This window comes from Penicillium subrubescens (assembly GCF_028828155.1).
Source record: "Penicillium subrubescens strain IBT 31985 chromosome Unknown utg000002l_segment0_segment0, whole genome shotgun sequence".
Taxonomy (NCBI): Eukaryota; Fungi; Ascomycota; class Eurotiomycetes; order Eurotiales; family Aspergillaceae; genus Penicillium; species Penicillium subrubescens.
The window spans coordinates 5,258,120-5,281,007 of NW_026643152.1; the positions used below are offsets into that span (position 1 = coordinate 5,258,120).

General features: G+C 50.4%; 7 protein-coding genes across 7 annotated transcripts; 4 read left to right on the plus strand and 3 right to left on the minus strand.

The window, feature by feature from the left end:
* Nucleotides 1-537: 537 nt before the first annotated feature.
* N7473_003235 (cation diffusion facilitator family transporter) lies at nucleotides 538-1,841 on the plus strand (the record flags this gene model as incomplete). The annotated part of the gene is made up of 2 exons (XM_057149175.1): nucleotides 538-1,096; nucleotides 1,183-1,841. 2 exons carry the CDS (start codon nucleotides 538-540, stop codon nucleotides 1,839-1,841), a joined length of 1,218 nt encoding a protein of 405 aa, XP_057012829.1.
* A 1,079-nt stretch (nucleotides 1,842-2,920) lies between these two features.
* Nucleotides 2,921-4,693, plus strand: N7473_003236 (xylulokinase; the record flags this gene model as incomplete). Its single annotated transcript, XM_057149176.1, has 2 exons — nucleotides 2,921-3,421; nucleotides 3,476-4,693. The coding sequence occupies 2 exons, from the start codon at nucleotides 2,921-2,923 to the stop codon at nucleotides 4,691-4,693; spliced, it is 1,719 nt and encodes a 572-aa protein (XP_057012830.1).
* Nucleotides 4,694-6,119: 1,426 nt separating this feature from the next.
* On the minus strand, nucleotides 6,120-8,041 carry N7473_003237 (Zn(II)2Cys6 transcription factor). Its single transcript, XM_057149177.1, has 4 exons — nucleotides 7,803-8,041; nucleotides 7,217-7,744; nucleotides 7,001-7,156; nucleotides 6,120-6,941 (listed from the first exon to the last, which is right to left on the minus strand). The coding sequence occupies exons 1-4, from the start codon at nucleotides 7,860-7,862 to the stop codon at nucleotides 6,147-6,149; spliced, it is 1,539 nt and encodes a 512-aa protein (XP_057012831.1). The 5' UTR covers nucleotides 7,863-8,041; the 3' UTR covers nucleotides 6,120-6,146.
* Nucleotides 8,042-8,477: 436 nt separating this feature from the next.
* On the plus strand, nucleotides 8,478-9,357 carry N7473_003238 (uncharacterized protein; the record flags this gene model as incomplete). The annotated part of the gene is made up of 3 exons (XM_057149178.1): nucleotides 8,478-8,722; nucleotides 8,788-9,058; nucleotides 9,118-9,357. 3 exons carry the CDS (start codon nucleotides 8,478-8,480, stop codon nucleotides 9,355-9,357), a joined length of 756 nt encoding a protein of 251 aa, XP_057012832.1.
* A 1,281-nt stretch (nucleotides 9,358-10,638) lies between these two features.
* Nucleotides 10,639-13,716, plus strand: N7473_003239 (Ran GTPase-binding protein LOS1; the record flags this gene model as incomplete). The annotated part of the gene is made up of 3 exons (XM_057149179.1): nucleotides 10,639-13,111; nucleotides 13,170-13,624; nucleotides 13,690-13,716. 3 exons carry the CDS (start codon nucleotides 10,639-10,641, stop codon nucleotides 13,714-13,716), a joined length of 2,955 nt encoding a protein of 984 aa, XP_057012833.1.
* A 1,015-nt stretch (nucleotides 13,717-14,731) lies between these two features.
* On the minus strand, nucleotides 14,732-15,925 carry N7473_003240 (S-formylglutathione hydrolase; the record flags this gene model as incomplete). Its single annotated transcript, XM_057149180.1, has 4 exons — nucleotides 14,732-14,914; nucleotides 15,030-15,224; nucleotides 15,337-15,557; nucleotides 15,655-15,925. 4 exons carry the CDS (start codon nucleotides 15,923-15,925, stop codon nucleotides 14,732-14,734), a joined length of 870 nt encoding a protein of 289 aa, XP_057012834.1.
* A 420-nt stretch (nucleotides 15,926-16,345) lies between these two features.
* On the minus strand, nucleotides 16,346-22,661 carry N7473_003241 (Separin; the record flags this gene model as incomplete). The annotated part of the gene is made up of 2 exons (XM_057149181.1): nucleotides 16,346-17,931; nucleotides 17,996-22,661. 2 exons carry the CDS (start codon nucleotides 22,659-22,661, stop codon nucleotides 16,346-16,348), a joined length of 6,252 nt encoding a protein of 2,083 aa, XP_057012835.1.
* Between the last annotated feature and the right edge of the window lie 227 nt (nucleotides 22,662-22,888).

Sequence of the window (22,888 nt, forward strand, 5' to 3'; positions counted from 1 at the left end):
TTGTAGTATTAGAAATTGCTGGCACTTAAGAAAATCATCCAGCTTTTGTAATGATTGTAATCACCAACTCACGATTGGATAGTTGAAGAACATCAGCGCACTGGGAATCCAGATGCCCCGGCCGGATTACATGATCGGACTATCGAATGACTTCCTAGTTTCCTTTTTACCTTGAACATCTCCCTCCCCCAATAATTTCTTCTTTTAAACTTCTCTAGTTCGAGGGCCATGGACACACAGCCCGAAGAGAACACCTTGTCCACTCGTGTTCGTGCTCGCGTGCCTCCAATTAACTACTAGTCAGTCTAGTCCAGACAGGCGGCCGTGATGCCGCTGACGCAGCCCCTGCGGTGCGGGCTTCGTCCTTCCCTCCACTCCTCCATCCTCGGAATTTCCTGTCGCTCCAATCGTCTCCCCTACTTTCGAGCTTCCTCCCGTGTCCTGACCTCCTCCGCTCCTTTATTAAAAGCCTGTCCTGCCCTCGGGCTATCCCATGGTCGATCCCGTTTCTCCCGTCGCGCTCTCTTAACTCTCCCCATGACGCAAACTAGGGGTCACGGCCACCATGGCCATTCCCACCACCACCACCATCACCACGATAATGTATACCTGACTTCGACCAACAAGAACGATGCTGGTGTACGCATTACACGTATAGGTCTTCTCGCCAACCTATGCATGGCCATTGGCAAGTTTATCGGTGGTTATGTTTTTCATTCCCAAGCTCTCATCGCCGATGCCTATCACGCGCTCACCGACCTGGTCTCCGACTTTTTGACCCTGGGGACTGTCGCATGGTCGCTGAAGCCTCCTAGTGACCGGTTTCCGAACGGATACGGCAAGGTGGAAAGCATTGGTGCGCTGGGAGTGAGTGGTCTGCTGCTTTGTGGTGGTGTTTTCATGGGTCTCAATGCGGGCCAGGTTCTGCTGGCGCAGTGTTACCCCGGCCTGGCTGAAACGCTGGCGCACTCGGGGATCCTTGGACATGGACATGGGCATTCACATAGCCATGGTATCGAGGTGTTGGGTCCAAGCATTCATGCGGCCTGGCTAGCGGCGGGTTCGATCGTGATTAAGGAGTGGTTGTACCATGCAAGTAAGTTACTACCCCATTGTCGCGTGATGATTCAAGTACCGAGGACCAAACCAAACCAATTCCATGTTTTACTAACCATTCAACAGCTATGAAGGTTGCCAAAGAGCGCAAGTCGTCTGTCCTTGCCTCCAATGCCGTCCATCACCGCGTTGATTCCCTCACAAGTATCGTTGCTCTGTTCACCATCGGTGGGAGCTACGTCTTCCAAGATGCCACCTGGCTGGACCCGGTGGGCGGTCTCCTGATTTCCCTAATGGTCATCAAGGCCGGCTGGGGCAACACCGTCACCTCGCTCTTGGAACTGGCAGATACCGCCGTGGACAATGATATCAAGACGACAGTGCAGAATGCCGCCACCAAGGCCTTGAAGGCCCTCGAGGACGGCGAGCAGGTCATCGTCCGTGATGTCCAAGGCATGAAGTCAGGACAAAACTATCTCATGGACATTGAATTGGCCGTGCCGGGCGCGTGGGCCATTACCCGATCCCGGGTAGTCGAGGAAGCCGTCCGCAAAACCGTTGGCGAGAAGGTCCGCGGTGTGAAGCGCGTCAAGATTCGCTTTATTCCTGCCGAGCAGGAAGAACTCACTTTCTCCGAGGAATTTGTTTCCCAGGACACGGGGGCCAACCCGGAGCCCGAGAGCAATGGCAATGGTAATGGTGTTGCACCCGGGTCTCACAATTACAATCACAATCATGATCATGATCACAGCCATGAGGATCCTGTTTCTCGGAAGAAGCAATAGACTTCGTTTTGGAAAGACTGAAGAAAGGAAAGAAAAAGATGGATTACCTTTGTTCAGATGCTCTTGATTGGCAGTTGGAGCTGCAATGATACCCCCCATACACCCTCAACCCTTGTCGCTTGTCAGGGCGATATTCAGCGAACGAGATACTGTACTGTGTATAGATCGACGCGTGGATATAGAAAGATACACTAGCAGAGTCAGGAATACACATGTCCGATAACACTTTTTACTCTAGTTGTCTTCTATCGTAAGTCAAGTACAAATAAGCTATTCTTGAAAGGCTGTAGGGTTGTATTGATCGTCCACTACGTCTGTTACCTTGATAAATTTAAACTCCTATAGCGAAGGAGTTTCCTTGAAGCTTATCTAAATACCGAATCAGGTTTAAGTAATCTACAGTAATCACGTCTATACCTAACTCTAGCTACAACTCTACATACCCCACGGTTCTGGCTCGAGTCCAAAGTGGGGCCGCAACCACTAGGGTAATTCTACAGAGTAATTTAGCAGACTTTCCCCTCCAAAGATCCAATTTACCCGGTTTACGTTCTAGACGAGGGCCACTGACTAAATTCATGCATGGGGAATCTTTAGAAAGGTTAATCGCGGGCCCCTAGCAGTACTACTAGTGATAAGTATGGATATCACGATACTGACCACATGATCTTAACGAAAGATGTCTCTCGGTGTGTCCTGCATCCAACAGGAATGATGATCCCCTCCAGAAGTCCAGAGCAAGTGGAACCCCGCGGCGACCCGTTTACATCATCGCGGACTCATCCTGCCCATTTTCCCCCTTCGCGGATATCCTGCGCTTGTCCAGTTTCTTTTTTCCCGAGCTGGATAAACTCTGGAATTCTTCCTTTTTTTATTTTCTTCTGTGCCCCGCCCTGAAGTTGAGTATATAACTACGACCGACTGACCCCCGCAGAGAGAATTGTGGGATCAATTGGTCATTTACCACGCTTGTTCGAGACACTCCTTCGTACCTACCGAGCTACGAGTAGCTCCTACTCCTCCTACTACAACTCCCTCGCCAGGTTGTCACGACCCCGTTCTGACTCCCTCACCCCGCAATGGCATCCCAATCCCCTCTCTACATCGGGTTCGACCTCTCAACCCAACAACTCAAAGGTCTAGTCGTCAACTCCGAGCTCAAAGTCGAATACATTGCCAAATTCGACTTCGATGCCGACTCCACCGGCTTCCTGATCAAAAAGGGCGTAATGACCAATGAAGCAGAGCATGAAGTCTTCGCCCCGGTCGCGCTGTGGCTGCAGGCGATGGATACCGTGTTGGAGAGTCTGCGCAAGCAAGGGCTGGACTTTAGCCGGGTGAAGGGTATTAGCGGGGCGGGACAGCAGCACGGTAGTGTTTATTGGAGTGCGGAGGCGGAGGGGCTGTTGCAGAGTCTTGATGCGAAGAGGTCGTTGGAGGAGCAGTTGCCGGGTGCTTTTTCGCATCCGTTTAGTCCTAATTGGCAGGATTCGAGTACGCAGAAGGAGTGTGATGAGTTTGATGCGGCGCTGGGGAGTCCGGAGGAGTTGGCTCAGGCGACGGGGAGCAAAGCTCATCATGTAAGAGGTTACTTTCTTATTCTGGGCAATTGGTTGTGCTAATATTGTGATTAGAGATTCACAGGTCCTCAGATCCTTCGATTCACGAGGAAATATCCAGAAGTGTATCAGAAGACGGCGAGAATCTCGCTGGTCTCTTCCTTCATGGCTTCCCTCTTCCTGGGCCATGTCGCACCCTTTGATATCTCCGACGTATGCGGTATGAACCTGTGGAATATCAAGCAGGGCGCCTACGACGAACAAATCCTCAAGCTGTGCTCTGGCAAGTTCGACGTCGAAGATCTAAAGAAGAAGCTAGGCAAGGTCTATGAAGACGGAGGACTACACCTGGGCCAAGTCCACCGGTACTACCAACAGCGCTACGGCTTCAGCGCAGACTGCACCGTCATCCCCGCCACAGGCGATAACCCAGCAACCATCCTCGCACTACCACTGCGCCCATCCGACGCCATGGTATCCCTGGGTACATCAACGACCTTCCTCATGTCCACACCCAACTACATGCCCGACCCGGCCACCCACTTCTTCAACCACCCGACCACGGCCGGTCTATACATGTTCATGCTCTGCTACAAGAACGGTGGTCTGGCCCGTGAACACGTCCGCGACGCAATCAACGACAGTCTAAACGACACACCCACCAATCCATGGTCCAACTTCGACGAAAAAGCCCTCTCCACACCACCAATGGGCCAAACATCCCCCACAGACGCCATGAAACTAGGCCTTTTCTTCCCCCGCCCCGAAATCGTCCCCAACCTCCACGCCGGCCAATGGCGCTTCACATACAACCCAACCACAGGTTCCCTAACCGAAACAACCTCCACCTGGAAAACACCCCAAGACGAAGCCCGCGCCATTATCGAAAGCCAAATGCTCTCCCTCCGCCTTCGCTCGCGCGGCCTCACCCAAAGCCCCGGCGGTAACCTCCCACCCCAACCGCGCCGCGTGTATCTCGTCGGCGGCGGGTCCAAAAACAAAGCCATCGCGAAGATTGCGGGTGAAATCCTCGGCGGCGCAGAGGGCGTGTTCAAGCTTGATATTGGCGATAATGCGTGCGCGCTTGGTGCGGCTTATAAGGCTGTTTGGGGTATTGAACGGGCTGAGGGTCAGACGTTTGAGAATTTGATTGGGGAGCGCTGGAGGGAGGAGGAGTTTGTGGAGAAGATTGCGGAGGGGTATCAGGAGGGTGTGTTTGAGTTGTATGGGAAGGCGGTTGAGGGGTTTGAGGCTATGGAGAAGAGGGTTTTGGAGGGGGTTGCGAGGACTTAATAGGGGATAAATAGTGTGTGTTTAGACTTGGTTTTTGTTTATGAATGATTTTTGATTGGATCGAGGTGTATTCTTGTAGATAGTAGCTGGTAATAGGATTGGATGTACATAGGGACCTATTACATTTAGGATTGACTTCCAATCATTTAAGATAGCTGGAGTCACTTAAAAACTGAAGTATAAGATCTAGGCTTATCTACTTGGTACAGTGTATAGTTTTCTAGGCCGACTATCTAGCTATAACAAGATATTACGAGCAACACATAGATAGACCTTTATGAAATCGGCGATTGAATAGCTCACAGTTCATCCGAGCTATTCATTGTGCGATCTAGTAGTACTAGCATGACCTATTCTCTTCTTACGTCCGTAAGGAGAGTTTCTGTGTCTGCCCGGAGATAGTACTAAACCTACAACCACAACCAGGGCTCCCCTCTAACCACAAACAGTAAAATCTTCAACTGACCTACCTCAATCGCATAGAATACCTTTTTAGACCCGTCAAGAACCCACCTCTGCGGCTGACACCACATGTACATGGTGTGGATCTTCGTCAGATTGCACCGAAGTCATTACCCGATTAGGTTAGACCGAGTTTTGTACACTGCTATCTATGATTTCATTTTCGAATCGCGCTTTTTGATTGGAGTAGCGCTGATGAGGTTGCTAAGCATTTGGAATCGAGGTTAAGGCTGAGTCGTGGTAAATAGGGGCTTGAGATGCGATCTTTATTTTTTTGGATTATTTTGATGGATGGGATCTGACGAGAGGAATCGACGTACGTAGGTAGTGGGTGGATATAAAAGGGCTGTATGCTTCTTTTGTCCGTCTTCATCTTTTCTCTTCAAATGTATTATTCTATTTTCAATTCTTCATTACCGACTCTGAGCATTGATGTCAATTCCTCCCTCATAACTTTCACCTAAATATTCCATTACGATAACACCCCGTCTCAACATTCTGATCTTGACCAACAAACCCTCGCACACAAGAAACTCAATAATGTGCCTCCTCCTTCCCTTCCTCATCAGCAAGAAGAAGAAATCAGATCGTGCAAAGGCTGCCTCTGCGACTGCACATGCACCACGACCTGTTGCGGATGGATATGCGAGTCAGCGTTCTGGACAGGGGCAGCATGAGATGGGGCAGCCGAGGCCGATGGGGGTATCTTCGGGATAAGGATGAACATCTAGGTATGGGGACGGGAAATATTTTGGTAGTACGATTTTGCTGATAGTGATGGTGCAGGATATATACGGCGTTTGGCTTTTGCTTGATATGCGCGATTGGTAATTAAGTGTTGGGTTCGAGAGTATGTTGGGCATTTAGTTGCTGATTTGTTACGAAATTTCGATCTTGGTGTATCTAGTATCTCTTTTGTCTTCAACTTTCTAATCTAGTGGATGCATGTTCTCTATACAGAGCTGTCATATACAACTTAAAATCCCTTAGTCTAGGCCCGCCCTCGGAATGGGAACCTCCCCCTCCCCGCATTACCCGGAATAAAAGGAACAGCCCACCCCTTTCTCAAAAACTGCGCCATAGTAAGAGCCTGCTGAGCACCAGTAATTTCCGCAACTTTCTCCAGGGTTTGCCGAAGCCACTCCTTCTCGACGGGCGTCGAGACAGAACTATCCGCTGCAATGAACAATGGCCATGAAAGCCGTAGTAATCCCCCGACACCTGTCTCGCCCGAAGTAAGATAGTATGGCACACTAGCGCAGATATCTTCTATCATTTGCTTGCAGGTCGCGATAGACTGGATGAGAGTTTGGCGGCAGCCGTGTGCGGGATCTAGCGCTAGGAGATACTCGCACATCGACTTGATTATGCCGTGTATGATGATGCGTGCTTGATGATAGTTATTCCACATCGAGGCGAGGTCGATGTTTGGGAAGACGTGATATCTACTGCCATGGTAGAAGGAGTATGGTTTGTGTTCGTTGGTGTTGTTGAGACTAGGTGTTTCGATGGCCTTGTACCTCCAGGTAGAGTTAATTGATAGCGACCATGACAGCAGGTCTGCATCGAGGTGCAGTGCTTTCCTGATTATCAGAACCGGGTCCGCAGATGTGTTTTCTTCTGTGAAAGGTTTGTCGCTGTCGATGGAGAGATCGGCTAATTCACCTAGAGTGTCGAAGAAGTCTTCGATTGTTTGCGAGTCATTGTCGCGATGGGCTTTCGCAACGAGGGATAGACTTGCGATTTCGGGGGAGCTGGGTTGCCTGCAGAATATGTTGCTGAATGCCTGGGGTTTTTATGTTAAAACAGGAGGTGAGGAATCTGGGGGTTTGTGGTTTCACGTACGACTTGCAAACGAACAAGGGTGAACAAGGCCAGGCCAGCTGGTGATTTCATTTGTTCCGTGCCTCGTAGCTCAAGGAGCTTCGCTGATCCTTGGACATGGTTTATCCAACCTCTCATGATATCATGGCCACCTTTTGATCCTTCACATGTTATCAGCTATTGCCTACCGATTAGCTTGGAACAAACCTAACTATCCCGGAATGGAGTACATCGCACCTCATATGTACTCAGCATCACAACAGCTGCCAGAGTGGAATCCCTTTTAGCCACAGCAAGATCTTGCAACGCCCGGCTCGTCGCAAGCAGCGCCGTGCCATACTCCAGTCCAGCAGAGTATTTCAGCTCTGGCAGCGAGAGGGCCCTCGACATGCCAGCCAGCCCTACGGCTCTGATCGTGGCTTGCAGCACAGGAGAGGGGTCCTCGCTTAATAACAGCGGTAGGTACGAGAGCAAGCCACGGTTTTGTGTAGTGCCCACATAGCGCTTGAATGTATAAGCTATGGCTTGCTCAGCCATCGAAGATGGAATAGCGGGGGGTAGGGACTGGGACAATGCTGCCGATTGGACTGTGGTAGGAGGTGTTGTGGATTTTCGTACACTGCGGCGAGCCTTAGATTGTGCCTGCACCTTGGCTGCAGTTTCTTGACTTTGATCATGAATGCGAAGTGCTTGTAGATCTTGGTACCCCGAACACTCGCGATTGACTCGCAGACACTGGGAGCATGAGGGTCGACGTCGATCGCACTGTACGTGGACTGTCAGCGAGTCCTTTTGGTATTAGCCACTTTTTTCATAGACGTACTAATAATCGTCTCGCCCGACATAAGGCGCAGCCAGGACTGGGCTTCCCTCTGTATACCATCGCACAGCAGCAGGGGGTGAATCAGCACACGATACCAAGAAAGGTAATCAGATCGGACGGGAAAGCTTGTGTAACATGAGGGGCAAAGCAAAAATGGGTCGGTCTGCATTTTAAAGCCTGAGTACTGGAAGTCGGGGAGGAAATGCTTAGCTAGCTGACGCGTCCGCTAGAGGCTGAAGAAGAATTGGTAGTGATTGGTTCGAGGTGTCGAAGTCTTTGCCTTTTAGAGGGTTGATCGCGATTTTGTTCCGCACTAAACCGTCTTCGTGCAGTTAAGGCTGAGCTTTTTCAGCCCCCAATTTGGCTCCCATATTCATACCACATCCTGGGCATACATCTCTTAGGGGAAAGTTTAAATTCGATGGTGGGTTTGCAGGCTAGTTTTGGCGTGCAGATCAATGTGCTGAATCTCACCGAGGAGTATTCCAAAATCGGAAGTATGGTCATGTAGAGAGGAGGATGTTTCATGATGATGCTATAAATGGTCTTTAATTCCAAAGAGAGATGAAGACCGAACCTCTCAATTGATTTAAATTTAAGTGTTCTTCTAATCGTGACTGCAATTCTTGATCCAATCTTTCTATCTTCAAGTTCACAACATCTAATACGACTGAGATGAACGGAATTTTTCCAGCCGACCTCGCGGTCTACCTTTTATTAGCTCCAATCGTCCTCTACATTTTCTTCACCCATCGATGGTCAGGCTTCCTTCCATGGTACTACCTCAGCATCTTCTGCCTTGCGCGAATCATCGGAGGAATACTTGGTATCCACGATAGTGATGGGTTACCGGCCAATATCATCCAAAGCGTGGGCCTCACGCCTTTGATTCTCGCGGTAGACGGATTAGTTCACGAAGGGTATGTTTCATCTGCAATTCCATAGGTTTAATTGATTTATAAACTAATAAATGACCGTGATACAGACGAGTCTACCGCAACCCATCTTATAGTCGAATCCTCAGCTGGACTGTTGTCGCCGGGACTTCAGGACTTATGATTGTCGCACTCTCTCTCACAATAACGGGCTCGTTGAATATCTTCGAAGGACATGCCAAGTCCGGCAGTTATACGCAGTGGAAAGTCGGTACGGTTTTGATTGTCGTGGCCTGGGCTTTCCAGGTATTTTGGTCGCTGTTCTCTTTGCTTCCTAGCAGGGGGTCGAAGGGTTCTCCTGGATATCATGGTGGTACTGCTGTAAGTTTTTCGAAGAACGTCAGGCTTCTTGAAGCTGTGGCTAACAACAGTCTCTACAGCTCATCCAGGGAGCCTTTGTTGCCCTTCTCTTCCTCGGCGTGCGGGTTTTTTATGGAATTGTCTTTATTTTCACCCAGAGAAGAGATCTCAGTCCCATTTATGGATCGCTTGCTGTTCGAGTCGTTCTCATGTTTCTTCCTGAAGACTTTGCGGCTCTTACGATGACTGTTGTAGGTCTTCGGACGAGAAATCTCCGGGAGACCAAGCGTGTATCTCAGTATCAGGGAGCTAGTATGTAGTATGTAGCTTGAGAGATTACTGTTTATTTCTACGGTTTTTTAGAAAAGAGTCTTTTTGGAAGCTTGTTGGAGTTGCCTAATATGGAGGGACCTTCGCCTGTATTGTTCTATGGATTCTAGTATGATTGCTCGTTATTCAGATGCCTGCTTGGCTAGAATCTTGTATTTATGCTCCTCTAGATCTGTTTTATATCGCTAATCTGTTAGAGTTTAGTGGAGAAACTGTGTTATGCTTTTTAGTGAACTGAAAAGCCGAACATGACGATTAGATTCCACCACATTCAATTTGAAGCTCACTGTAGCTTCCAATAGATTCATAGCCCAGGTTGGTCACACGTGGTCCGTATCTAAATGCTATTTCCCGAGTCTTGAATCATCTTGCAGCTTCCAATATAGAAGTGGGTCCATTCTAAGAGCTATTCAGCCTATAAGAATCATACTGGGGAAGAATCGTGCAGTTTGCTCGAGATTTCGGATAATTCTACTATGAGAACGAAGCTATCAATATACATGCTATATATTTATGAGATCGCGCAGGCAAATGAGTATTTAGATCAAAGAAATTCCCCCAGATTCCCCCAGTCTCTAGGTGTCTAGGTAGATATTCGGGCGCTGTGTGTGGCTGGTCAAGTATGACACGCTGTGGTTGGGTACCGATCGGAGAACACGCTGCCACTTACCTTATTAGGATACTGAGAATTCTCCAAACTTCCTTGAGATCAGACAATCACGAGATCTCGGTCTTTTTTCACTCTCAATATCCCCTCTAATTCACTTTCACTTCCAATCCCCAACTATCCAAGACCTTCTCTGTCGACGTGGTGCAAGCGAGGGCGGACCCCAGGCACGGAAATTCGATTACGATACCATGGATGGACTACTCCTCCACTGAAAAACAATTTTGAACCACCACAACCTCTCCGTCGAACTTCCTCCCTCCCCCCCCCCTCCTTCTCCCCCCACGCTCTGATAAAAAGGAGCTCGGCTGGTCGAAGATGGAAGAACAGGTGAGTCTACCATCTACGATTTCCCTCTGGCCATTTGCCTGCCCTGCTCAACATTCTTCATTCATGACCCCTCCTCCCCCCACTGTCCACACCGTCACCGCATCCCGCCCCCTCCTCTCCGAGGTCATGATTATTGCACCCCGAATCAAGCATTGACAATGTCCGCTCTCCAGGTAGCAAATGCCATTGAGATCGCCTGGAATCCGTCCTCCGACCAAGCCCTAAAGCAACAAGCATTTGACTATCTCAATCAACTCCGCTCCGATCCCTCCGGATGGCCCGTCTGCCTTTCCCTCTTCACCAAATCCCCCCACAGCCCGAGATCGTGCGACATGCGAGCTTGGAAATTGTCAATAGCGCCGCTCAGACCGGTTTAATCGATTTGTCGTCGCTGGCCGTTGTGCGGGATGGATTGATGACCTACATCCGGAATGTGTACGGCCCTAACGCCACCGCGGCGCCCGATGCACCTTACATTCAGAACAAAATTGCACAGACCATCACTTTCCTCTTTTCCGCACTCTACGGCAATGGTTGGGAGACCTGTTTCGACGACCTCTTAAACCTCACCTATAAATCCTCCGCGAGCTCATCCCGCGACAACGCCCTCGGAATCGTCTTTTATTTGCGTGTGGTGAACTCGATTCACGAGGAAATTGGCGATGTCTTGGTGTCGAGATCGCGCGGAGAGCAGGACAAGGCGAACGGTCTGAAGGATCTGATCCGTGAACGGGACATGCAGAAGATCGCCAGCTCGTGGCAAGAGATTTTGTCGGCATGGCGGGACGCGGATGACACAGTGGTCGAGATGTGTCTGAAGGCGGTGGGTAGCTGGGTCAGCTGGATTGATATTGGTTTGGTGGTGAACCAGGCAATGTTGGACCTCCTGTTCCAGCAGCTGGGTCGGGCGGAGAAGCAGGAATTGCGCGAGGGCGAGCAGCGTGTCCGAGATGCCGCCGTGGATGTCTTCACTGAGATCATCGGCAAGAAGATGAAGCCCGTCGACAAAATTGAAATGATCAACTTCCTCAACCTTGACTCGATCGTCACCCAGCTTTCAAACAGCCCCCCATTGCGCGAGAATCGATTCACCTTCAAGTACGATACCGATCTGGCTGAGACTGTCGCCAAGCTTGTGAACATTACGGTGATGGATATTGTGCGGGTACTCGAGACCGACTCTGGCTCTGTCAAAGACAAGGCAAACAATCTTCTCCAGGTTTTCCTGCCTCACATCTTGCGCTTCTTCTCGGACGAATATGACGAAGTCTGCTCAACTGTGATTCCTTGTGTCAACGACATGCTCACTTACATCCGGAAGGTTGCCAAGGCAGACCCTACCTTGGAAGCTCGGAACAAGGCGATTCTTCTGCCAATCTTGAAGGCAATTGTCGCGAAGATGCGTTATGATGAAACCTCCAACTGGGGTGACGAGGATGAGCAGACTGACGAAGCAGAATTCCAGGAGCTGCGCAAGAGACTGGGCGTTCTGCAGCAGATTATTGCCTCTGCAGACGAGCAGCTATACATTGATGCTATCTCCGAAGTGGTGGGAACAACATTCGAGAACTTGCGTGCCTCTGGCGGCCAAATTGACTGGCGAGATCTGGATCTCGCTCTGCATGAGATGTTCCTTTTCGGCGACCTAGCTGTCAAGGCCGGTGGTCTGTACTTAAAGGGTGCGCCCACCGGCCCTGCTGCAGTTCGTCTCATTGAGATGATGCTTGGAATGGTCGAGTCTGACATCCGATCTTTCACCCACCCTGCCACACAGCTCCAATACATGGAGATTTGCGTTCGCTACAGCTCCTTCTTCCAGCACCATGCGCAGCTCATCCCCGGCGTTCTGGAGAGTTTCCTCCAACTTGTCCACCACACGAACCGCAAAGTGAAGACCCGCTCGTGGTACCTGTTCCAGCGGTTAGTGAAGCAGCTGCGGGGTCTCATTGGCAACGTGGCGCAAACCGTCGTCGAGGCTTTGGGCGATCTCTTGGTGATCCAAGCTGAGCTGCCTTCTGAAGGCGAGGATGGTGATGAGATGTCTTCTGAGGATCACGAGGGCTCCGCAGATGCCGTTTTCAACAGCCAGTTGTACCTCTTCGAGGCGGTCGGCGTTATCTGCTCGACCGGCAGCGTGCCTGTAGATAAGCAGGTTCTTTACATCCAGGCGGTTGTGAATCCTATTTTCGCCGATATGGAGCGCAATCTCGCAGCTGCCAAGGCCAACGATGAACGGGCCTTGCTACAGATTCACCATGATATCATGGCCCTGGGAACTCTCGCTCCTACCAGCAGTGTCCCTGTCAACTTGCCCGCAGCACAGGTCTCTGAGTGCTTCTGCCAGGTAGCAGAGGCGACCTTGGTCTCCCTGGAGTCTCTCAAAATGTCGTTCAACATCCGTACTGCCGCTCGTTTTGCCTTCTCCCGGCTCATTAGCGTGCTGGGTGCTCGCATCTTGCCCCAGCTGCCCCGCTGGATTGATGGGCTCCTGACCCAGACCTCGTCTCGAGATGAGATGGCCCTTTTCCTGCGTCTTTTGGACCAGGTAATCTTCGGGTTCAAAGGTGAGATTTACAGTATTCTCGACACACTCTTGACCCCCTTCCTGCAGCGCGTGTTCTCCAGCCTTGCGGACCCTACTACAGGTACCGATGATGAAATCCAACTGGCTGAGCTCAAGCGTGAATACTTGAACTTCCTGCTCGCTGTATTGAACAATGATCTCGGAGCTGTGATAATTAGCGAGAGTAAGTCGTGCCTTAATTTCTTTCGTCTCATCAAAGCTGCAACTCTAACTTTTCATAGGGAACCAACCTATTTTCGAATCCGTCATTACCACCATCGAGCACTTTGCCAAGGATATTGACGACTTTACGACCGCCAAGATGGCCTTCTCCGTTCTTTCAAGGATGGGAAGTGCCTGGGGCGGACCAGACATTGCCCCCGGAGCTACTAATGGCGCCGCACCCACTCAAGCGGCCCTCCCTGGATTTGGCGGATTCATGATCAGCCGCTTCTCGCCTCTGTGCTGGGCTCTCCCTACCACCCCCTCCTTCAACTCTAAAGATGCGCTTGCCAAGCAAGTTCTTGCCGAAGCGGGTTCTTTGCAACGCACAATTTACCTCAAGACGGGTATGGAATATGTTGAATACTTGCGGACTCGGGAGCTGCCCGGCATGGGCATGGGCGGCGACCTGATTGAAGAGTTCTTGACGGCTCTCAGCCGGCTGGACATGAAGGGATTCCGCCAATTCTTCCCGGTAAGAGGAACCGTCTTAGCATCTCAGTGAAGCATCTGTAATACTGACTTCGCTTTACTATACAGTCATTCATCCAGCGATTGAGCGCATAACCACCCCCTCCTCCCCCTCTCATCCACGACCATCGTCATTTTCCTTCTCTCCTGCTTTTTAGATTCCCCCATGCCATATCATATTTCTGTTTTGACGAGACCGAGTAACGAGGTGATGTCTGTCCTCGCGCCGTCCAGATCTGACCCAGCCTGACCTGAGGTATGACAACGAGGAAGTCTCTCACTCCGTCGCCGGGGCAGGACAGGGCAGGCTGCCGAAAAAAAGCCCCCACCCCCATTCATGACATCTATAGTTTCATCTGTGCCCTTCTTCTCATGGATACCATACCCGTACCATTCCCAGCCGACATGTCCCAATAACAACAAAAAAGAACAAACAAAAGAAATGGATTGGAATAAAAATCAAGATTCAAGAACAATAAGAAAAATGTGTACACCACTTTACATCATCAAGTACATAGCGTGTCTGTCTGCGTTTCTTCATCTTCGACTCCTGTGGCACATTCGCATCGCATCGCGGGCGTTTCCGTTTTTCATGTTGGTTTTTTTCTGGCCTGGTGGAAGCATTACAGACGTGGAAGGTAGTACTATCTAACTTGGCTTTTGCTAGGTGCTTTACTAGCTAGGCTGGATGAAGTAGATTCCGAATGAACAGATTTTCCCTCAATATGCGAGGATGGATTTATTCACCAGTCACTTCAGTTATGGAATACCCAAGTACCTATGTAAGATCGATATAAGGTCTTAAACGTTATTTCATTCATTCCAATCATCGCAGAGTCCAAAAAATCCCTTCCAATACCATCTATCGTCCCAATATTTTCGTACCAACCATTCAATCACATCAGATCATTTCATATCACCGACTTGATAACGTGTTGGCGCCCACTTGAAGCAAAACCACCAAGAATCAGAATCCGTTTCAATGAATAGTGCTAGCCAAGTTTCAAGATCACACCCCTTGTATCCAGGTGTATGTGGTGATATCTCATCCCGTCTTAAAAGACACACTCAAACCAACAAGAAAAAGAAACAGGAGGTGGGTGGTCACACACTATTTGAGATACTTGGCAGCATGCTCGATATGGTCATCCGCAAAAGTGGCCATCGTGTAATATGAGTGATCGTAATCAGGCTGGTAGCGAATGTTAACGCCCTTGTGGCCGGCTGCGTCGGCGGCGGCTTGGAAGTTCTCGGGCAGGAGTTGGCCTTGTTTGTAGAAGTTGTCGCCGGTGCCCTGGTGGTGATTTAGTTATATTAGATCCGATCCTGTTTGTAGGGTGTGGAATGAAAGGGGAAAAGGAAAGGAAAGGAATGGGGGAGGGGCAGGGCTGGGCTAGGCGCATGCATACCACGTCAATCAGAATATCCAGCTCAGGACCGTTCCATTTCTTCAGAAGCTCGGTGGAATCGTGCTCCTTCCACTTCTCCTGTTGGTCTTCGCCGAAGTAGCCCTTGAACGCTTTCTGACCCCAGGGGCAGTTGATTGGGTTGGTGATGGGTGCAAAGGCCGAGACGGACTTGTACTTGCCAGGGTTGCGGAGGAACTGGATGAGTCAGTGAGAATGGTCGCGAGCAACATGGCCGGATGTATCAATGACTCGGAGAAGAGAAAAGATGGTCCGAACCAAAACAGAACAATATATAGGGATTACTCACCAGAGAAAGAGCACCATGACCACCCATGCTGTGCCCAGTAATGCTAACCCTGCTAGCATCCAACTGCGGGAAAGCCTTGAAGACAACCTCCGGCAACTCCTCAGTAACATAGCTGTACATATTATAGCCCTCGTTGTAGGGGGCCTTGGTAGCATCGACGTAGAAACCCGCACCAGAGCCAAAGTCATAAGCATCGTTCTCGCCCTCGATGTTCAACCCGCCTATTAACAAATTAGCCAAAACACTATCAAACCACTTCCCTTCCCTAACGGATAACAATAGGAATTCCTAGGTAGGCAAGGGTAGCAATTCACATACGAGGACTAGTATCCGGATACAACACCGCAATACCCTTCTTACTAGCACCATGCTGGAAAAAGCCCTTCTCCGAGCAATTCTCCGCCGTGCAGGTCAGTCCAGACAGATAAATCAGCACGGGGACCTTGCCGGTCGCACTGCTGTCGACAGCACCGGGCGGCAGGTACAAGTTGAAGGACATTTCGCAGCGGGTGGTGGTGGCACTGTGGCCGAGCTTGAGGAGCTTGCCGCCGAAGGAGGCGATGCGGGCCTTTTCAGTGACGCCGGACATGATGGGTAGGCTAGAGAGGGTGTATGTGTGTGTATGTGTGGAATGATGACAGGGGGAAAGCAGAGAATAAGAGATAAATAGGAGGAGCTGGACGACTGACGTTTTATGCGCGGGGTTTTTTGTCCCGCATGAGGGGAAGCTCCACTCCACCTTATGCCGGATTGTATTGCCGCTTTTAGCGGGGCTATACAGCATGTTAATCATTGGTATAATTAACGAATTAGATCACGCAATTGTAATAGAAGGCTGTTGGAAGTTGAGATACTCGAATCAAGCACGATTGATAAACGTACGAATAGCTTCAATAGCAAAACTATGGACATGGGTATGTATAACAAAGCAAAGCAAAGCCTGAACCACCCATATCTATGAACCAAAAGATAACCACGCAACAAAACAATATACACAGAACAACATTCATCAATCCAAAAACACCGGAACACCATACACCACCGGCGCAGCACCATTCAAATACTTCAACACACAAGAAGCCCTCGCCCCAGCAACAGCCGTATCCAAACCAGCAACATCATCCCCACTCCTCGCAGACGAAGTCTTCCCCTTCTTCTCCACCAACCCCCACGTATCAAACGTAGACGTCGCAAACCGATCAATATCTTTATCAGTAACATCCCACAACGTCGCAACAAGTGCCGGACTCCCCGCCTGAAGATAATTCATCGGTGTACCGTAGGGCTCATACTCGCCCGCCTCGGTGAGTGTACCGCTACTGCAACCCATCAAGAAAGCAACAGCACATTTCGTCAATCGCTTGACGGTTCGACCGCGGATGTACTGCGCGCCACTGCCGTGACCGAAATACAGGAATAGATCCTTTGTTTCCAGATAGGCGCGGAATTCATCTTCGGATGGTTCGCGGTTGGTCATTCCCGTCCAGGAATCTAGTTTAGATAGATCCCCTTCAAAGGTTGCCTGTGTCGTGCGCAGATCGCCTGTCGGGTTGAGCAGGTAGGAACCCGAGGTACGCTTGATGAGCGCCCCAGAGTGGGAGGTGCCGAATTTGAGGACTCGATCGCGGAGACATTCGAGAGATGGGACGCGGCAGACGGGGAAACCTTGCAGACAAGGGAGTGATTCCCAGGGGAACAAATGCAAAGCTTTGTCGAGGACGAGGACCGTGTGGCTGGGGGAATGAGTAGCGATTTCTTCCCGTGCAGCTTCATGATACCCTCGCAATGCGTCTAATGTATCGACGACCATCATGTCAAAGTCAATCTCGTCATAGGCATTGCGTTCGCCCTGGAATTGAAGAATGTCCACTACAAAGTAAAGCAAATCCATCAAGATATCTTCAGGCTCCTCCTGCGCCTCGAGATCGCGAAGACCAATAAACAGTTCCACAACGTTCTGATGCAGAGTGAGACGGGGCGAGGAAGCTTTACCCCCCTTTTGGCGAGAGGGCAGATGCTTGTCAAGAATACCCTGAAAAGAAGTCGCGAATCTCGCAAAAGCATCACCATCGCGTGCAAGCGGCGAGAAAATACCCCGGAAACCTCCAAACCAGACATTCTCAATGTTCTGGAGGAGACTCTCCATTCGAGAATCAAGTGCTTCCCGATTTTTCCACCAGTCCTTCTTCATTTGCTTATTAGTCTGGGCTTTCGCAGCGTGCGCACTTTGATTAGCCAGCTTGATAAGCTCCTGCATTTCCGCTTTGCCATCCTCAAAAGTAAACTGCTCTTCTTCATCATCGTCCGAGGTTCCTCTACGCAGGGGAAGTCGAAGAAGGAATGGAGAGCGATTCTTTTGCAGTCGTGAGACGACAAACTCGGTTTGGTCTGCGCTCAATGACAGGGAGAGAACATTCCAGTTTTGAGGAAGAATATCGACGTAGTTCTCGGTAAAGTTGGTGCAAATATCTTCGTTCATTTCGATGGTCGTCGGTGAAGTAGTTGGCCACAGCAGTGGATCGGCAAAGTCGGCCAGTTGTCGGTCAAAGTCAATAGCCAGCCGTTCTCGAGCAAATGCCCCAACACGACCGATTTCTACAAAAAGCAATATCCCCATTAGCTACTAACATTCAAACTATTTTGGGCGTTGTCCACTCACCATTCATATTCGCAGGCGATTGCGCCCAGGTAGCAGGCCCTCCAGGGGTAGTAGCATGCGAAAGCATAGAAATCCGACTCATAAGGCGAGACGCAGCATGACTCTCCAGAGTCGAACCAAGAACAGTAGCATCAGTGAAAACACTCGTCAGACACTCGCTCGCTTTGGAAAGCATAATGGAAAAGTCCTCGCTGGCCTTCTGCGCCTTAGCCCGCGTAGTCTTAGGCGGAGCGCGTGTCCTTTTTGAGGCTGTAGGCTTCGCAGGTTGCGGTGTTGGCTCTTCACCTCCCTTGACTGGGAACTTGAGCGAGGGCAGGGAAATGGTCGATTCGGGGAGAACGCAGTACACGGCGTGGCTGGCGAAATGGCGAATAGCGTCCGCGAGGAGGTGTTCGCTTTCGCCGATCTCGATGGAGACTTTGCTCTCGCGGGCGATTGCGCATTGTCGGGCTTCGGTTAGGGTTTGGGCGGAGCGGTCAAAGTCGCGAAGAGCACGCAAACAATCAGCTTGCTGACGAAGAACGTCGCCCTTCAATCGGAGGAGGGAGTTGGACTGGACCTCCGGCATCGGTGTTTTGGAAGTGGATGTCTTTTTTGTAGTCCGGGATGCAGCAGCTGAGCTAGTCGCCCGAGTGCGACGCACAGGTGAAGCAGCAGCAGCGGTAGTAGTCGATGCTGTTCGCCTACTGCTGCGCACTTGCAACTTTGCCATCTTCTCCTCAAGGACAGCAACATTTGGACCTTCGGAGGTGCTGACTGCATCAGAAGAAGTAACAGATGCAATAGCCTTCTCCGCTTCCTGAAGCAAACGAAGCGCTTTCTCATGTTGTCCTTGCACTCGATAAAGCGAAGCGAGAGCCATATGCAGGGAAACAGTCTCGACGCTCGTTTGAAGTTGTTTGGACGAGTCAGAAGCCGCAGCAAGAAGATCTTGTCCCTCGCTCAGATGGCCGCCAAGAATCCAGTAACAGCCAAGCTGGGTTTGAGCAGCAACAAGTCGTACATTAGCATCCAGTGACCTATCAATCTTCAAAGCCTGTTCTCCATAGTAAATGGCGTCCTGAAACAGGCCATGGTGGGCGGATAAAGTTGCTAGATTCAGTAGGCAGGTGTGATGGGACCCAAGGTGTGGCCAGAACGGAGCTCCCTGGACATAACTGACAGATGTATCAGGTGAGAGCCCGTTCTGGGACAGATCAAGCTTAGCCACACCCTCGGCGACAGCCTCGACATCCGAGCCACCATTGGAAGGCAATGATCGATCTTGTTTCCTTTGAGCTAGCTTTTCCACTTTCGCCCAGATCCGGCAATTGAGTCTGACAGACAATTTGGCAAAGTACAACGCATTGGTCATGGAGCCCTGCGCAGTCGACAGCCGGGACTGAACAAAGGCAGCATCTGCCACCAAACGTTCCCATGATATCTTGGACAAAACAGTCAAATTGCGGAGCTCATCTGAGCTCTGACCCTTCTGATAAAGGATTCTAGCCGCGGAGAGAGTGGCCGCTGCTTTCTCAATTTCTCCTGTCTCGAGTAGATACTCAACCCGAGCAAGTTTGTACGAAATAGTCGCCAGCAAGGAAACTTCATGTTGAGCAAGATACTTCTCGCCACGTGCAAGCAGATCCCCAGCCTTCTGGCAATGGCCAAGGCGACAATGCTGCAAAACCAGTCGAGCAAGGATAACAATTCCGTCCGAGAGGTCACCAGATTGCAGCAGCTCTGCTGCACGGAGAATCAATTCAAGGGCCGAGAGCTGAGCTTTCCAAAGGCCGTGGATTTCGGTGTAATCCACCAAAGCCTTAAGCTGAAGCACCCAGTACTCGGTATCTGTGACGCAAAGAAGCAACGATTTGGAGTCGGGGCACTGTCGAACCATAGAGGTCCAAGATGAAAGGGTGTCGTCGAGTTCACCTGCATCCATCTTGCCTTGATGAAAGCCAATGATGACGCGGAGAGAGTTTGTGATATGTGTTGCGAATGGAGCCAAGTCTGTGTCCTGACCGACTCCCTTGTCGCACTTGAGAGCTTCCATTCCTTCTTCCATGAGTCTTGCTGTCAGATCAGCATTCATGGCATTGGGGTGTTCTAACAGGAAACGAAGAGCAGAGAGAATGACTCGGCCGTGTCGAATGGGGTGGTGGTCAGCGGAGTAAATGTTGAGAGTACTGGTTACCACCGGGCTGAGGATTGATTGAAAGGCATCCTCGCTCGCGCAATAGCCATGGAGATCACAAAGGAGGCCCATCTGCCATTCGAGCAGCATGCCTCTTCGTCTAGGTTCCAGCTCCTCGTCATCATAGACAGACACTGATTTAGCCTTCTTTCGTAGTTTGGTCTTCAAAAAGGCAGAAAGAACGCGGCTGAGCATAAACCCAGGACTCTGGGGGTCATGGTTCAGCATGCTAGGGCTAGCTCCTGCGTTACCTTTGGCGATATCCTCAAGAGTGCCCGCACTGACGTATTCGGAAAGAGAACACCTGAAGGCCTGTTCGGAATCATCAAACTTCTTACCATCCAGGTACAGATGTGCAGTTCTCTCAAACTTGAGAGCGGCGAATGCGGTAGTTCGATGGGCGGGCGAGCAAGTAGAAAGCACCTGAGTTGACTGCTTGAGTAGAGGGAGAAGCTCACGATAGCCCTGACCAGCCTCTTTCTCCTTGATGTAACGAGACCAAAAGAGATTAGAGAGTTTGACGAGTGCAGCACCAATGCTTTCGGCCAGGGATGAATCTGAACCATCTCCCCCTGTAGCTTCGATACTCGTGAGTAGTCGATGGCAATCCGTCAAAATGGGGAGAATATCTTCCCATGGCGGTCTCTGAGACATGATTGACAGTCGTCCAATAGCAACAGCCGAGTCCACACCTGAAAGAATAATGCTCTTGGACATCGCAATGCGAGCCTTGAACATCTCAATCTCCTTCTCATCACTATCCTCTGCCGGAGCACGTCCAACATAGCGCCGCAGCAACCTCAAAAAGGCTTGGAGATATTCCCGGATTTGGGAAGCGATCTGGTTCTTCTCGCTATCACTGTCCGCGGGCTTGGTAATTGTCTCGCCAAACCAAGACAGAGCAAGCTTCTTCAACTTGGCAGATTCAACCACCAGTTCATCCAAATCATTCACACTACCTCGTAACTGTAATCCCAATGCACCACTAGCATCAGTGATAGCTGCCAAAGCTCCATCAAGGAACCTCTTCGAACCTTTCAGGCCCTGAAAATAGACAGAAGCAATCTTGCAACGAACAGTAGCCAGAGGAAGGCTCTGCGAATTAAACAGCGGAGCAATCGCTTTGGAAAAGAGCTTCAACGACTCATCAAGACACCCAGCATCCACAGCGAGCTGTCCAAGGATGGTCATGATCTTGGCAGTCGAGTTCATATCCTTGGCGTCCTGGTGCTGTTTCTTGATTTCCGCCATTGAACTTTGAATGCGGGTGATTGTCTTGTAGATTGACACAAATTCCGCCTTCTCAATGCTCTTACTGCGATGGGAGAAGCCACCGAGGTAGCGCAGAAGCGGATCGATCATTTCCTTGTTTTCATCGCAGGCATGGCCGGATGTTTTCCACCCCAAGCAGCGAATCTCAAGAGAAAGAAGTTGTAAACTGAGATTTGTGATCGGTTTCAATGTATCCTTGCTTGTCGGTTCGTCGGTGGGGGAGGACTTGTTGGCGCATAGGGACAGGACCGTGTTGGAGAGGAGCTGCAATTGGAGAGCAGCCTTGTCGTTGGTCAAATTCCCGGATTCCATAGCCGCAGAAATGATAAATGCAGGACTACTCTGATCAGAGATCTGCAGGAAGGGCACGAGTCGTTCGGTAGTCGATGGTTTCTTCTCAGCAACGAGAAGCCGCATCGCATTTGCGTGGTATGAAACCAGTAATCCGTACAAAGATTCCCCATTGGCGACGTTCGAGAACGTGAGAAGATCAGACATCCGCTCTTTACCCGTATCTTCATCCGCACCACCATCCTTGTTCGAAGCAACTTTCCTCCCAGCTTGTTTCGCATCCAGATGTTGCTGTATCCTCCTCTTCAAAGAACGGAGTTCCTTACACGCCATCTCATTCAATCCCAAAGAAATGAATTTCCCCGCCAACACGCACGCGCCCTGCTCGAGTTGCATATTCGGTATTTCATTCGGTGATTGTTGGTCGTTTTTAAGAGCTCGTAACGTCGCCAAAGCTAACCTCGCGCATTCGGCAGCCGCATACACGCCTTTATCCACAACAGCTGTCCCATTGGTCCTCCCCGACTTGATCGAGACATTGTCCAAGTTTGTAGGTTGGCGCTTGGGTGCCGACAATTTCGACGCGTCCGTCAATGTCTTCAGGGTCACATTGAACACCTCCGTAGCAAGCACGAGCTTCTCCTGGGCCGACAACGCAGGACCATCCTGTTCAACAATATGCAACGTCGTCTCGGTTGTAGTTCGCGTCTTTATCGTCGTTCTGGATGTCTTCGCCCGAATTGTCGTCGTAGGAACTTCCTTGCTGGACTTTGTATTTCTTCGGACAGGCTTCTCGGGCACCTTTGACGATCCGCGGAGGAGAGTTTGGAGGGACAACACGGTAGCGTCGGAGCATGTTGACGTTGATCGCACGGCCTGCTTGATGGATTCGGACATCGTGCTGGGTGGTAAGACGGTAACCGCCATGGCGTGGGCGGAGGGAGAACCTTCACAGTTGGATCGGACTGCGGTCACGAATCGGGCTTCCAAATCGAAGCTTTGCTGATATCACCGGCCAGAACCCGTGGGAACGCCAAAACGGCCGTGTTGTCGTAGCAACAATAAACGCTATACCCGATATGGTATTTATGCCTTGGAGCCTCAGGCATGAAAGGACCTCTCACTTTTGCCCGCCCGATCGATATACAACCAGC